The 16546-nt window shown below is 35.2% G+C and overlaps 1 protein-coding gene across 1 annotated transcript in view; it reads left to right on the top strand.

Moving 5' to 3' along the window:
- LOC127851542 (cadherin-1-like) overlaps nt 1-16546 on the top strand; it is a 36881-nt gene that overhangs the window by 16571 nt on the left and 3764 nt on the right. Inside the window, exons 2-6 of the mRNA XM_052385371.1 lie at nt 9145-9334; nt 12207-12380; nt 13530-13673; nt 14355-14489; nt 15841-16026. Of these exons, the coding sequence (XP_052241331.1) occupies nt 9145-9334; nt 12207-12380; nt 13530-13673; nt 14355-14489; nt 15841-16026 (829 nt within the window). The remainder of the gene's footprint in view (nt 1-9144; nt 9335-12206; nt 12381-13529; nt 13674-14354; nt 14490-15840; nt 16027-16546) is intronic.

The raw sequence follows: 16546 nt of genomic DNA, 5'->3' as shown, positions 1-16546 counted from the left end.
GACAATGGTCTGTAATGTTAGTGAATGATATCAGTAATATAGCAATGGAATGTCCATTTTACCATGTGCATAAAAGGGTATTCACAGTGAACAAAACGTATATCATGAAAGTAATTCATGTCCTCAAAAGCGTAAATGTGAAATATAAAAATGAAATATACAAATTAAATGAGGTTATCGTAAATACATAATAGCTAACTTTATTATTGTTATGTTGTAAAGCTGGTAATAGTCTGTAATGCTAGTGAATGATATCAACAATATAGCCATAAAATGTATATTTTATGATGTGCATAAAAGTGTATACGCAGTGAACAAAACCTATGAAATGATAGTAATTCGGGTCTTTCTCATAGATGATTTCCACCATTGAAATGAAATATTCAAATAAAGTGAGGTTGTCGTAAACACATTTTAAACATATTTTGTATTGTTATAAACTATCCATTGAAATAAATGAATTAACATATAATGAACAGTGTGACTGAAGATCTTTAATCAAAGAGTGTTATCCACTATAGATTGTTTAACAAAATGGTTGCGAAAGTTAATTTATTCCGGAGGCTTTATTTTGGATTGCCACCCTTGCAAATACACTTGTATACCGGTCTAAACATAATTCTTACAAGACATCAGTAGATTTTTCTATTTGCAGAGCCTTAATGCAGCTTGTTTTAAAGACCATTAACACTGAGACTCAAACGTGAGTCTTAGTTCTAAGTGAGGGACAAAGAAATTTTGATAGGAAATCAAGTTAAGAACATTAAATGAAGTTAGTAAACTATGGGCAAGTAAAATGAAGTAATAAAGGGAAAATTTAGTTTAAAAATAAAATTTTGTTTCGAAAGAAAAATCTAAATAAGAATGTATTTATTAAAGTAAAATGTAGTGATCAAGGAAAATTTACTTAGCAAAGGAAAACGTTCTATAAACGTTAAATGTGTTATTAAAATTAAACATAATTAGGAAATGTAACTGAATTTGCAAAATAAAACAGTAAAAAGTAGAACGTTGTTAGAAAAGTAAAAAAAAAATATATTTGGATATTTAAATGCAGTACGAAAAGAAAATGTAGTTATGAAAGAAAAATAAATATGAATGCGAGATGTATCAGAATGTGAAATGTAGTTAGGTCAGTAAATTGCGCATTAAAATGTACATGTACATGTTGTTAGGAAGGTAAACTATAGTTAGAAAAGCTAAATGTACTATGAAAGTTAAATGTAAGAAGGAAAGTGAAATGTACTAGGGAAATAAAATGTAGTTTATAAATAAACATGTTAAAGGATAAAGAGATATGTTTAGAAAAGTAAAATGTATTTATGATAGTAAAATGTCTTTAAAAAGGGAAATAAAATCATGAAATTGACATGTTTTATGTATGTTACGTGTAGTTAGGAAACTGACATGTAGTAAAGGGAGGTTTTAAAATAGTATAGAAAGTGAAATGTATTCTGGCAAGTCAACTGTAGTAAAAGAAAAGTAAAATGAAGTTCTCGTTACAACACAAAGAAACATATATGAAATCGTTAAATAAAAACTGAATTTCGTTCTAAATCGAGACTTTTACACTTCTGGGGTTATACCTATGGGTGTTTACTGGCCGTTTAAACAACGATAAAAAAAAAATCCCGCACAGCTATCGAATGCATCGCATCTAAGTGAATACAATCTATTGACACGCAGCTATTGTGTACATTCATTGAAAAGGATGTGCTTTAAATGAACTTTTACATGTACGATTGCCGTTTATCAAATGTGTTTACATCTACTCACATATTTGTGAATTTGCCATCAATCAACGTAAAGGTCATAAGGTTTCATGTTCAATCATCGGAGAGGAGTTGATTTGTCTCTCCTTTTTCAATAATTTAGTGTAATTAAAGATTGTTTATTATTCATGTTCGTAAAGGTTTCATATAATGTCACGATATGTTCACAATTGGTCTAATTTTGATTATATGTCGTGCTTCGAGAGTGAACAAGACCGTGTTTAAGAGTGTCAAATATGTTCACGGGTGCCACTTAAGGAATTGAGCGTTTGATGTGAAGTGCATAATTTCCTTTTCACGTAAAAATATTGTATACAAGTTGAAAAGTCCCTAAATATTTGCGGCATATATTTACAATAATGGCATAGAATGGGCGTAATGCCATGAGCTCAAAATAGTTTGACAGTTAACAATACTGATTGAATATTTAATAATTCCCAATAGGTAATGTAAACAAGTGAAATGAGATATCCAAGTTACCTGAAGTATCGTGTTATTATAATTATAATACAAACACATCAATAGTGTTACACAAATACATCAATTACTTAAACGATTTAGATGACACCGAATTTTAATGCAGATCGTTAATCGTAGACTACGAAGAATGAGTGATTTCAAACAACTGTAAACTCATTTATATTCTTCGACATGACAATTTCGTGTTGTTATGTTGTTTCTTTTTTTAAAAGTATGACTTTTTTATCGTAGACACGTAAATTTGTTGATTTCTAATTTTTGAAAAATAAGGACTTTGCATCGTCATTTTTCGATGTGTTTGAGTTAAATTCAAAGATCGGTCAACACACGTCAAATAATTAGTTTACAGTAGCAGTAGCAGTAGCAGTAGTAGCAGTAAAGAAAAGTGTGATTGAAGATCGTGAATCAGATTGTAACTACGATAAAAGTATTTATAAAATGCTTGCAAAGTGATTTCATTTTGGATTGCTGCCTTTCGAAATACCTTGTTTATTTACTGAATTCTGAATATTTGTAAACCATATAAATTGCAGCGCAAAAATTAGTTTTTGTTCTTAGTGGAGGAAAGATACATACAACAATTAGGAAAGTAAAATATAGTTTGGAAAGTAAACTGAGTTAAGGGAAGGAAAGTAAAATTATTTCAAGAAAGTAAAATGTAGTTAGGACTGTGAAAGAGTGTTTCGATGACATGTCGAGCTCAGTTTGATGACATTTGGAGCTTATTTTGATGATATATCAGGCTTGTTGCATGACACGTCGAGCTAGTTTTGACGACATGAATTTCCAGTTTATCAACATATTTTGCACGTGTGTGAATACAACTAATGTTTGAAGAGTTGCCTATTTACATGATGCTTATATTACAATTTAGCTTTTGATAGGATGTGTTTTGGTATTTGGGTGCACCACGAGACATGATGCTTATTTGACAATTTAGCTTTTGATAGGATGTGTTTTTGGTATTTGGATGCACCACGTGACATGATGTTTATTTGACAATTTAGCTTTTGATAGGATAAGGTTTTGGTATTTGGGTGCACCACGTGACATGATGTTTATTTGACAATTTAGCTTTTGATAGGATGAGGTTTTGGTATTTGGGTGCACCACGAGTGTTGATTTAGAGCACCACGAGTGTTGATTTAGAATCATTGTTTTTTGTCGAGCGTGAAATAGATATTATTCAAGATCAATCAGTTGTGGTAAAACCTTAATCCGGTAAATTTCAAACAGCGATTTCAATATGTAAGTTTCACCTGTACATGTTGAAACAACCGTTTCACCTATTTTATGCATTTAATCATATCACTGACTGTTCAACTCTCTACATTTGTCAGGGATTTTTAAAAGTTAGGTTTGGAGTTCGAATATTCAAACCTCAATTGGGGAATATCTATAATCTCTCTCTTATAAATAATGGTCTTGTTATTATCTATGTACGTTAATATTTGTGTTCATTTATTTAGTGAAAGTCTAGTTTCGATGAAATCTCGGACATGTTTTGATGATGACATGTCAGGCTTGTTTCGATGACATTAAGTACATGTTCATCAACATATTTCGCGGTTGTATAAAACAAAAACATAACCATTTTAAGGCTGTTTACCCGATGAGATCGGATGATTGAGATTGTATAGGTCGATTTGGAGTATATGGATGCAATTCGTGTGTTTATTTAGATCCATTGGTATTTTGTCGAGCGTGAAATACGTATTTATTCAATATAAGTAATTCGCGGGTAAGACATAATCTGGTGTATTTATGCCAGCACTGAAAAAAAGTGTTGGGTTTTTAAAAACATTCTATTCAAAGACTTTAACTAACATATACAAAAAAGACCGCATGGAAGTATGTTGCCAGGAGTTTTCACGTACCGAAAATCGAGTGTCGCACACTACAGCCATCTTGTACATGTTACGTCATCATATTACGTCATCATCTTACTCATTGTGTACACACCGGTCTTACTGACAATAACGTAGTGACGTCACCATCTATGTATAGAATGCCATCTTACTTACAAGTCAAATGTCTAAGTACAATGTACGTCATTTTTTTTAAATGTCTTGTCCGAGCACTATGTCCCCCATGTATAGACGGGTTTTGAACAAACATGGTTGCCCATATGAGCCTCGCTCTGTGAAAACGGGATTTAATGCATATACGTAAAGTGTCGTCGCTGAAAAGCCTGCACATTCCACACAGGCTAATCAGGGACGAACCTTATCATTTCAATTGACTTTTTGTTTAGAAGAGACTTCCTTAAAATGAAAATGTATATGAAATAATATGGAATGACACTTCACGTACATGTTTAGTCTAGTTTTATCAGGGTCAATATCAATCTCCACTCAGAGTTGTCGTTCCTTGCATACAATCTCTGCCATCACATGAAAATCCTACCAGATTTGGTAGGATTTTATTTCATTGGTTTGGTATTATATTATGAAAAGTAGTGTCATTTTCTTTTACATTCCGAAAAAAAGTTTATAAGTTTAGGTTCATTATTTAAAAAAATACCTAGCTTAAAAAAGTAAAAATAACAACGGTTGACTTATTGCACCACGTGGCTAGGCTATCATCACGTGGTTGGTTATGAAGGCATGTATTTGATCCAGCTATGCTGGTTCCCGTCAAATCTCAGGGAGGAGGTTGGGTCAATAAATGATTGAGACTCCAATGTAAAAGTATAGAAAGTCCGAGCTCTTAGCAAGCCGTGGTTGGACTCCAAAATACCTTGGCCAAAATTTCATACGGGAAATGTGAGGTCGGCGACGGAACAGAAGAGACCTTTAAATGCAATGTCATACATTGAGTTCAAAGATCAAAATACAGCAGCTCATTGTCAAAGCTTTACATATGCACCCATTCGTCAAGTTTGTGGATGTATCACCATCAGTTATTGTTCTATTTAGTATTGGCTAAACATAAACATTTTAAACAAAAACAAAAGTGTTTCTCGTTGTGAATATATAAAGTAACAACGTTGTTAGTTATGTACATGAATCATGAGGCTGAGTATTTTACCCATTTATTCCTAGTGGACTCTCCCATCCTTCTAAACTGGATCAATTTATTTCTAAAAGTAGGGATGTCTTGTATATTTATTTCTATATTTAGAATATTTCTTACAGAAATTTCTTTGAGCATCATGCGGCGTCTCATCTGTGTCTACGCTGTTTACAAAGGTCATTTTTCTAGACGTTAGGCATAAATGGGTTAAAGATACGAGCGTAAAAATTAAGGAAAAGTCGTGCTTTTACTACACACTGAACACATGCAAAGCTTGTTAATAGAGCCAATATAAACTGAGTTCTGCGAAGTTCGCTAAATACGAGTATATCACTTCATATCACTTTTATCACAAAAATGTTTGTTTGTTTAGTTAGGATTTTCGCCGTTTTCAATAGTACTTTAATCATACATTTCAATTGAGATACGGAGTAAATGAACTAGAAAATATGTTAATTTCATTTTCTCTCTAAAAAGAGGACTCCATGTGATCTGTATACTTATGATTTAATCCGGCATTGATTTTATTTCTATTCAACAAGAACTTTTTATCATATCATTAAACGCAACTGAATTTCGAACTATGACTGATATATTCATCCGTTTTTTTCTTTATATCACCATTTCAAAACATTTCAGTGTTCAAAGTTACCCCATTTATGACTAAAGTCTAGAAAAAGGCCTTGGCAAACAGCGTTGACCTAGATGAGCCGACGCATGCTTCGGCGTCTCATCAGGGTCTGCGCTGTTTGCTCAAAGGAATTTCTTTAAGAAATATTCTAAATATAGAAATAAAAATAATAGACATCCCTAATTTTGAAAAGAAATTGGTCTAATTTAGAAAGATGGGCGGGTCCACTAGGCATAAATGGGTTAAAGGACTGTCCCTGATCCAATATTTGATTGAAATTGATAGATTCGATTTTTACATGTACTCCATGTTTTTGAAGAATGCATTGATTGGCGGATTGCAACTGGTAAACAAATGAGTCTCGCTCGGGGAAAACGGGACATGCGCAATAACAATAAGCTTCCTGAATCATTCGAACCTCGTCCTATGAAAACGGGGCTTAATGCATGTACGTAATGTGTTGGACCAGATTATCATGTAGAGTCCACACAGGCTAAGCAGGGACATCAATTTCCGCTGTTATGGTATTTTTTTCTTCTTTGCAAAAATCCAATTTAGTCGGAAAATGTCGGACTGCACAGACTAATCTGGGACGGCACTTATCGCACATGCATTTTGGTTCTTTTTCCAGCAGCGCGAACTCAAATATATAATGGTGTTTTATAATTGCTTTAAATAAGACAATGTTCTTTGTCTGAAATCCGCTGTATTGAATGCTATTAAATCATTTGATTAACCCTAATTTTGAAATTCTGTTTTCCGGAAAGAATACTTATGAAAATAGTACAGTAAAAGGCATATTTCGTTCAAACTTTTTAGGTAAAAGTTGGTCATGCTTTAAAATTTGCCCCCGAAAACATGGAGTTTTTATTTCCAGACAAAATATCGTAATCGCGCATGTTACGTGACGAATATAAAAGAATAACGTCATTTGATGTGTATCGCGTGTTCAACGTGCTCCTTTCTTTATCTTCTTCTTCGTCTTCTTCTTCTTCGTCTTCTTCTTCTTCTTTTTCTGTAGTTTTCGTTTTTTTTCATGTTGTAGTTTAATAACAGACAACGATGTATATATAGAATATCAGTAAATTACAAATATATTTATTCGACACTAACCTTTTTCCTCGCTTAGCAAAACTGCTTTCTAGAAATAAAAGATCCGTTGTTGTTTTATGCAAATTAATGTAAGTTTCTAGTTATGGCTACCTTAACTTGAAATGTCATTTTTGTTAATATGTTCGGACTTCAAGAGACCACATCCCGTTCCTATATATATCACCAATGTTGTCATTTCCGCATTTTGTTTGCTATGTAAAATGGCCGTAAAACGGACCCGATCCCAAAGCAAGCGGACCCGATCCCAAACCGAAGTTAGAAAACAAAATTCCACCCCCCCCCCCCCATGTTTTTTTAACCCATTTAAGCCTAGCGTCCTGAAAAAAGGACATTGCAAACAGCGTAGACCCAGATGTGGCGTCTCATCTGGGTCTGCGCTGTTTGCTTAAAGGAATTTCAGTAAGTAATATTCTAAATATAGAAGTAAATATACTTGACACCCCTAATTTTGGAAATAAATTGATCCAATTTAGAAGGATGGGAGAGTCCACTGGGCATTAATGGGTTAATATAAGAGTGTCTTATGACTTATAATTATTATAAAGTATATCTCAATTTTATTTTTTTAACAACCTAAAGAATATATAACTATAATTTATATGATTTTATCCAAAATGACCAGGAAAAGACCTGTTGTGTCAATATTTGTTGACAAAAAAAATCCAATTTGGTTCTTTTTGTCGAAAAAATCCCGATTTTTTCACTTGTATCGATTAAAAAATCCCCATTTGACAAGGCTGTGAAAAAACCGTTTCCATATTGTAGTCATGATAAGTTTTCAAATAAATTACATCATTACATTCGTTGGGAGGATAGTTCGTGCATTTTTTACTATTTCGTTGACACGAAACTTCGTGGATTTCAGATTTTGGGAGGAATATTCGGCGGTCATTTTCCTATAAGTTTGTGTTAAAGTTTTGTATCGGTCAATCTAGGTAGTCAATGCAAATTATTGTCCAATGAAACATATCGCATATTAGAAAGTATAGATCTTTGCCTTAAATCAAAACCTAAAATATAATCCTCAGATAGATCCATATTGTGAAACCTCAAATAAACCTAGATCTTGACTGAAAGGCCTGATTGAGATTCTGAGAACCTTTTTTGTTCATCCAAATCAGAAGTCATATAAAAATATGGGTTGATCTAATATTAATCCCTGATTTCAATCATGAGCCCTGTTTTGTCATGAATGTAAGGCCAATTCATGCTACGTTTTGATTTTTGCCGTTTACATTTTGAGACCTTAATAATCAGAATATCCTTAAAATAAACTGCACTTGAAAAAAAAAGACAATTAAAATAAGCCAAAGATTTCTGTGCTTACCATTGGTTGCTTCCTCGAAAAACACGTTCAAAAAGTTAATATCTCTTATGATGTTCAATCAAATATTGATCTATCCGAATAACTCTTAAAGGGGCCTTTTCACAGATTTTGGCAAGTTTTGAAGTTTGTCATTAAATGCTTTATATTGATAAATGTAAACATTGGATACAAAAAGCTCCAGTAACATGCGAGAATAAAATTTAAAAAAGAAAACAAATGTAACCCTCAGCAGGGCTCGAACCACTGACCCCTGGAGTCCTGGAGTAAAAAGTCTACCACTTAGACCACTCGGCCATTCTTCCGAATACAATGCCAGATGTATTTTATACTTTATATAAGCAATCCTCGTAGTTTCACAAAATATTACGACAACAACAGAACTCTTCAAATTATTAATTCGTTTCGCGTTGCAACGCTTTATAATTTTCGGGGTTTTAAATCGTCAAAAGATGCATATAATGGATATATTAGAGCATGGTAAATGTTCAGTATTACTGTTTCCTCCCAAATATCATAACTAAAACGAAAATTTGCGAACCTGAATAACTTTTTTTCAATTTAGTCTGTTTACCAAAACGTAAAAAGGCCCCTTTTAATGCGGAAAAAAATATACAGACAAGTGAGTTATTATTTTTAAAATGTTCCTTTCAGATAAAATTTGCTCATAATTGTCTTGCTTTTAATTTCCATTGTCCGCTTTCATCCATTTTAGTGTCCGCAAATAGTATTTTAAAGCTCCCAGCATTGTGATGCCAATTGTCCACCAATCGTATTAAACGCTCTCAGCGCTTTGATTTTCATTTCAGCCGCCGACGGTGAACGACCTGCCTCGCAACATTTACGTCGGCAATCTGGAGACCCAGGAGCGGTACCTGTACACTCTCAACGTAACCGACCCCGACGCGGACGCCTTCGCCTGTTCCCACACCATCACGTATAACGACTCCATCAGCACAAACAGAGAGTTTGTTCTGCGAGAGGATACCACTACCAAAGGTTTTGATTTAATGAGTCTCGTGCTGATTAATCTGTGTTTTTGAATGCATATGCTTATCTGGGACTACACTTTCAGCCTAAACTGAACAGGCTCAGTGCTCACTCTGGCCTTCAGAAAATAATAGCCATATTTTTTTTCCTTAAAAAAATAATAGCCAAAACATATGCGGACTTTTCCGCAAAACGGTACTGAAGGCAAAAAGAAAGAAAAAACCATGAATCTCATTTTATCTATGTTTTATTAAATGTATATCTATTGATTTAAGTTATAATATATATATATACTCAAAAACAAGCATAATATCAGTGTGTCATTTTCTTATAAATATTATCATGGCTTTACAATAAAGAATAAAATCAATGTTGTGGGTGTGACTTAACAAACCAGATCTCAGCTACAGTTACATACACATAAGAATTAAGGGCAGAGGCCCCAACCCACCCAGAGCACTAATTATACTATTTTTTATAGTTTTTCCAATTGCAATTTTTGGTGAATACTAGAAATATTATAAACCACACCTTCCGTATCACCGCATGTGTATTCGTCATTCTATTTTTGCTGTTATGAACTTCGAAAATAAATCATAATGGACGAAAAAAAATACAGTATCCGAAAACGGTAATCCGAAAAATTGTACGCGTTTTGCACATGAAATATGCATAATATAAAATATTAATATGCATAATCTAAAATGTGCATATCGTTCGACTACTTTATCTCTTAATACGGCGTTTGCCATCGGCCGCAATATTGTAGGCAGAGGCCAATATCACTTGTAAATGATTTATTCCAAAAATAACACTTTCGCAATGCCGATCATGTTTACATCAATTAACGTCACAGCGCGTGAGTTAAAATACACCACCTTAGTGTAATTCCAAACACGTGTTTCGTTAAAATTAGCTGACCATGGCATACACAGGTGGTTAGCGTGTGGCTATGATATTAATTAGTGAATTTTGAATGATAAATAATCATATTATAACGAAAAATTAACTTTTCTGAAAAAAAATATTTCACTATCAAATATATATATAACAAGGTATGCAACTCAAAATCACCCCATAACGGGGTGCATCGCTTTGAACAGCCATATCTTCATCAATTGTGCAGCGATTTTCACGATCTCGGTCTTATTCAACGCAGAAATGAATTTCCTTTCTGGAAATGTATATGTCTTGCAATATTTTTACAAATGCTGTGTCAACTTTTAAGAAATAACACGATACACAACACGCATGACCCAGTTGACAGTGATCATGTATTCTTTATGAATGAAATCTCCAGTTGTAAAGACACACCTCCGCATTGGACCAATGAAATCACTCGTATGTTTAAAATGTCAGTTAGTTGAAATGTATGTAAACAAAGGTTTCAAACGGCGCTGGACAGTTAGTCTTGATGCAGAATGTAACGACAAGAACGGTAATAATGTTTTTTCATACGTTTTATTGAATTATGGTATCGAACTACATGAACTTTGTAGGGAAGTTGCCCTTTACTCCGTGAAGATTTCAGTCTTAAAGACAGCATGATCACTGTCAACTGGGTCATGCGTGTTGTGTATCGTGTTATTTCTTAAAAGTTGACCCAGCATTTGTGAAAATATTGCAAGACATATACATTTCCAGAAAGGAAATTCATTTCTGCGTTGAATAAGACCGAGATCGTGAAAATCGCTGCAAAATTGATGAAGATATGGCTGTTCAAAGCGATGCACCCCGTTTTGGGCTGATTTTGAGTTGCATACCTTGTTATATATATATTTGATAGTGAACTATTTTTTTTTCAGAAAAGTTAATTTTTCGTTATAATATGATTATTTATCGTTCAAAATGATGTTTTCACTAATTAATATCATAGCCACACGCTAACCACCTGTGATGGCATATGCCGGGTCCCTTTGAATTGGGAAAACCAGGTTACCTGGTTAAAAATTGGAATCATTATGTTAAAGCAGACGACAAACAGCGGTAATTACGGGGATAATTAGTTGATGGCGATTAAATAATTATTTCATCAAGCAATGTTCAACGTAATCTAATTGCAGAAAAAACGGCGTGCAAAACAAAACCAGTCAACAATATTAGCGGCGATTTTCAATAATGACGATAAAATAATAATTGGCGAAAAATTAACAAAGATCTAACAGTTACCGATAATTGGTAAAGCACAGGGAGATTAAAGACGTTTTTTCCGAAATATATCACTGCTGTCGGACACTGATTGAGAAAAATGCTCTAGGCCACAATGTCGCAGAAGTTATTGACGCGTGTATGACAATACACAGGGTCGAGTGTGTACACAGGTAATCTCGTTATCGATTTTTCCTGCTTGATGGCCCGATTTGCAGGCGTTTCGCAATCGCGGGACAACATTTAGTGGCAATTTGTTTTTTTATGTAGGCGGATAAAATAATCGCCATTTTTTCTAGACAATTTTAAGAAATAATAGCCAGTTGGATAAAATAATCGCCATTGGCGATAATGTCTGGCAGCAGGGTGAGCACTGAGGCTGACTGCACAGGTTATTCAGGGTCGACACATTACACACATACACTAAGTCCGGTTTTCACAGAACGAAGCTTGAGTTTTTCAGGGAATTGATTGTTATTATGGTTCTACTAATGATGACAATGATGATGATGATTATGCTGATACTATTAGTAATTGAGACGATGTTTCAATGATGATTTTGCTGAATATAATGATTGACTACGACGACGAGGACAACGAAAACTAGGACGACGACAACGAGGACGACGACGATTATGATACTGATGATGAAATTATGATAATTTCATAGGGTTTTTAATTTTAAATTAAATTTGAAAAGTAAATAATACTTGTCTTTCTTATCCATTGACAGAATGGAAGTTTTATATTCGGGCGGGCGCTCTGCCAAGCCCAGACAACACAAAACCCTACATCAACACCATAGAATGCACGGACTCGAACTCCGGTAGTAGTGGAAGGTACAACATTACCGTCCGTGCGGTGCATGACGAGTTACTTACCCTGCCGAACATTGCTGGTACTGCAAGTAAGTTATATACGAGTTACTTACCCTGCCGAACATTGCTGGTACTGCAAGTAAGTTAAATACGAGTTACTTACCCTGCCGAACATTGCTGGTATTGCAAGTAAGTTATATACGAGTTACTTACCCTGCCCAACATTGCTGGTACTGCAAGTAAGTTATAAACGAGTTACTCATCCTGCCCAACATTGCTGGTACTGCAAGTAAGTTATATACGAGTTACTTACCCTGCTCAACATTGCTGGTACTGCAAGTAAGTTATATACGAGTTACTTACCCTGCCCAACATTGCTGGTACTGCAAAAAAAGTTATATACGAGTTACTTACGCTCGTTTGATTATTGTCGGCTCAGGTACTACTAAGAAGTACCGAGGGTACTCGTGAGTCTACAACAATGTACCACGGATACGGACAATACTGCGGGGTATACTGTCTGCACATCTGGTATTTTGAAGTAAAGTAGAGAGTACCCAATATACTTTCAAGTTGTACATGAGCCGATCATGACCGATTGAGCATTGCTTATCAGTACATCAGCACATTAACCCTTTGCATGCTCGGAAATTTGTCGTCTGCTAAAATGTCTTCTGCTGAATTTCTAAAATTAGCATTTTCTTCGATTTGTTTCAAAGAACACTATCAGAATAGCAAACAGTTTGGATCCTGATGAGACGCCACGTTCTGTGGCGTCTCATCTGGATGCAAACTGTTTGCAAAGGCCTTCAAAATCCGGTTCCCGCACTGAAAGGGTTAACTGACAGTAGTTATTTTGGAATAACTTAGCATGCCCAATATCGCTGTCTAAACGAAATTGTATCCTGGCTTACGGTGCTGGCTCATATGTTTATTTATAAACGTTGCACTAAATATAACGTTTTTAGCGATTAACTAATCTTTTAAAATCGCAGACATAAAAAGTAAGTACTCGAAGATCGGAAAGAGTTGTTAACTGTTCTAAAGAACACACCGTAACATGTTATCATGTTTCAAATATTTTTTTTAATCTTAAAATCTGTTGACTTCAAGAGTAACGGCCCGATGGTCGAGCTCTGCCGTTTGTTATTGTAGTATCGAACATCCGAAATATCATACATGGATTTTTAGTACTACGGATTTTATAAATTTACAATTTCTGTTTATACATTATGCAGACGCCTTAAAGATCGACGCCATTTCAACGCTAAAAGGCAAAACGCTCAAGACGGCGAGCGCAAACAGTCGTGGGGGAAATTTAGTGGAATATAGCCTTGTCAGCGATCCCTCCTTTTCACCAGAATTCTTCACAATCGATTCAAGTAACGTGCAATTTACTTTATCCCTTCCAATTTTACTTATCTCAAATCTAATTTATAGTCATAAAAAATACAGTGCGGCAACCTTTATTTAGCACAAGTGCATATGAACACGACGAGTGTCAGCAAGGAGCAAATAAGCTTCACTCTCGGAAAACAGGGCTTAAAACATGTGCACTCCGCACAGACTTATAAGGATCGACATTTTCTAAGTCTCTTCTAAGCTAAAATCAATTTTATGCGAAAAGTGTCGTCCCTGATCAGCTCATGCGGACTGCACAGGATAATTTGGGACGGCTTTAACGCACAAGCTTTAAGCCTATTTTCAGAATTAGACACATGTATTCAATTATGTTCGGATGAAAATTTCTTTTAAAATTGCCTTAAAGACATCTTAACAAGCTACGTCTTCATCGTTCGCAGTATAAACCAGTTTATGCCTAGTGGACTCTCCCAACCTTCTAAATTGGATCAATTTATTTCCAAAATTAGGGATTTCTAGTATATTTATTTCTATATTTAGAATATTTCTTACAGAAATTCCGTTAAGCAAACAGCGCAGACCCAGATGAGACGCCGCATTTATGCGGCGTCTCATCTGGGTCTACGCTGTTAGCCAAAGCCTTTTTTCTAAACGCTATGCATAAATGGGTTAATCTAACCGGAAGTTAAACATTGCTGCAGGTAATGGGGTCATCAAGGCCAACAGGGACTTCAAGTATCTGGACTCGAGATACCCCACAGTTTACCTGACGATCAAGGCACACGACACTGTGGACTCAATAGACGTCTACGAAACACAGATCGTCCAACTCACAAGTAAGGATCAGCAGACGGTTTGTTGCATAAATCAACTTTAAGGAGTTGCCGGAGGATACCGGAGATAGTCGATGTATCACGAGTAAATAAAGTCTGCGTGAGGCTTAATCGTGATACATCGACCATCTCCGGAAGATTGATTTAAGCAACAAATCTTCTGATGTTCTAGAGAGCGCATGCGTGTTTCGTGTGTACCCAGCATTTGAAAATTTGATCCCTGCCTAATTATATAATTGTTGATGCTAGATTCCAACACTTTGATATTTTCCCCTGCATTTTATGGTACCCAGCATTTTGATATTGAGTCAATACGTTTTGATGTTGGATGCATGCATTAACATAATGGTAACCTGTATTTGAAATTGATTCACTACCTTTTGATCTCGGTTGCCCTCCTTTGTTTGTTTTGGTTCACTGCATTTTTTTAAGCTGAATTCCTTAATTCTGATTTTATATTACTATTTTTACTATATTTTATCTTGTTTGTTTCCCGGATTATTTAAAGGGGCCTTTTCACAGATTTTGGCATGATTTGAAGTTTGTCAATAAACGCTTTATATTGATGAATATTAATATTGGATATGAAAAGCTCCGGTAAAAAATCAAGAATAAAATTAATAAAAGTAGAAAAAGTAACCCTCAGCAGGGCTCGAACCACTGACCCCTGGAGTCATGGAGTAAAAAGACTGCCACTTAGACCACTCAACCATCCTTCCGTATACAATGCCAGGTGTATTTTATACTTTATATAAACAATCCTCGTAGTTTCACAAAATATAAAGACAACAACAGAACTCTCCAAATTATTAATTCGTGTCGCGTCGCAACGCTTTATAATTTTCAAGTTTTTTAATCGTCAAAAGATGCATATAAAGGTTATTTTAGAGCATGGTGAATGTTCAGTATTACTATTTCCTCACAAATATCATAACTAAACGAAAATTGGCGAATCTGAAACAACTTTTTTCTATTTTGTCAATTTACCCAAACGTGAAAAGGCCCCTTTAATGCTGGAAATATGTTCATGTAATTGAGTGCCTTAAATGTTGATACTAGATTGATACCTGCATGTGGATTGTTTTTCTGAATGCTTGTAATGATATTTGACATTTTGATACTGGTTGATATTTGATTCGTGTACGTTAATAATGGATTCCAAATATTTAGTTTGTAAACTGATCTTTTTAAAAGTAAAAACACTCCGAGTTTTGGATACCGATGTACACATGTTGGTCGGAGTGCGTACTTTAATAATCATGTTCGAAACTTCGCTGAACATTTAACAGTGTATATAAACTTCTACCGCCTCATTCGACGCTGGGTTATATGACGCATGCCACTCCGTTTTTAGACCAGAACACCGTGCCTCGGATCGTCAACCTTGATCCTGGCCTGGCGGACTCCCAGCTCGAGTCGCTGGCCCTAGGGTCCGTCCTAATGACCTTGACAACCGAGGACCCGGACGCTTCGACGACTCTCACATACGCCTTCTCCTGTGTACCTCCAGACGGCAAGAACACGTTCACCATCGACACCAGTAAGTGTTACTCGTCTTAACACATTTATGCTTAGTGGACTCTCCCAGCCTTCTAAATTGGATCAATTTATTGCCAAAATTAGGGATGTCTAGTATATTTATTTCTATATTTAGAACATTTCTTACATAAATTCCTTTAAGCAAACAGCGCAGACCCTGATGAGACGCCGCATCATGCATCATCATCTCATCTGCGTCTACGCTGTTTGCCAAGGCCTTTTTTCTAGACGCTATGCATAAATGGGTAAAACGTTCATTTGAGGTTGCATTTGCGTAGTGGAGCTCTGTATGAGCCACGCAATAATCAAGAACTGGGCTTTATGCTCTCCGCTTGTGTTCGTTTAAAAGAAATCTGTTATCGAAAATCAAGTGTTAGCGGAAAACGTATTCTCAGATTAGCCTGTGTGGACTGCACAGGCTAAAATGGTATCGCACCTTACGCACATGCATTAATCCTATGTTACCCAGTGCGAGTCTGATGTTATTTGCATAACTATCTTGACCAGCTTGTTCAAGATCT

This window comes from Dreissena polymorpha, chromosome 11 (assembly GCF_020536995.1).
Source record: "Dreissena polymorpha isolate Duluth1 chromosome 11, UMN_Dpol_1.0, whole genome shotgun sequence".
In the NCBI taxonomy this organism is placed as follows: Eukaryota; Metazoa; Mollusca; class Bivalvia; order Myida; family Dreissenidae; genus Dreissena; species Dreissena polymorpha.
Note: the sequence above shows the minus strand (reverse complement) of the source record. Positions and strands in the feature narration are given on the sequence as shown.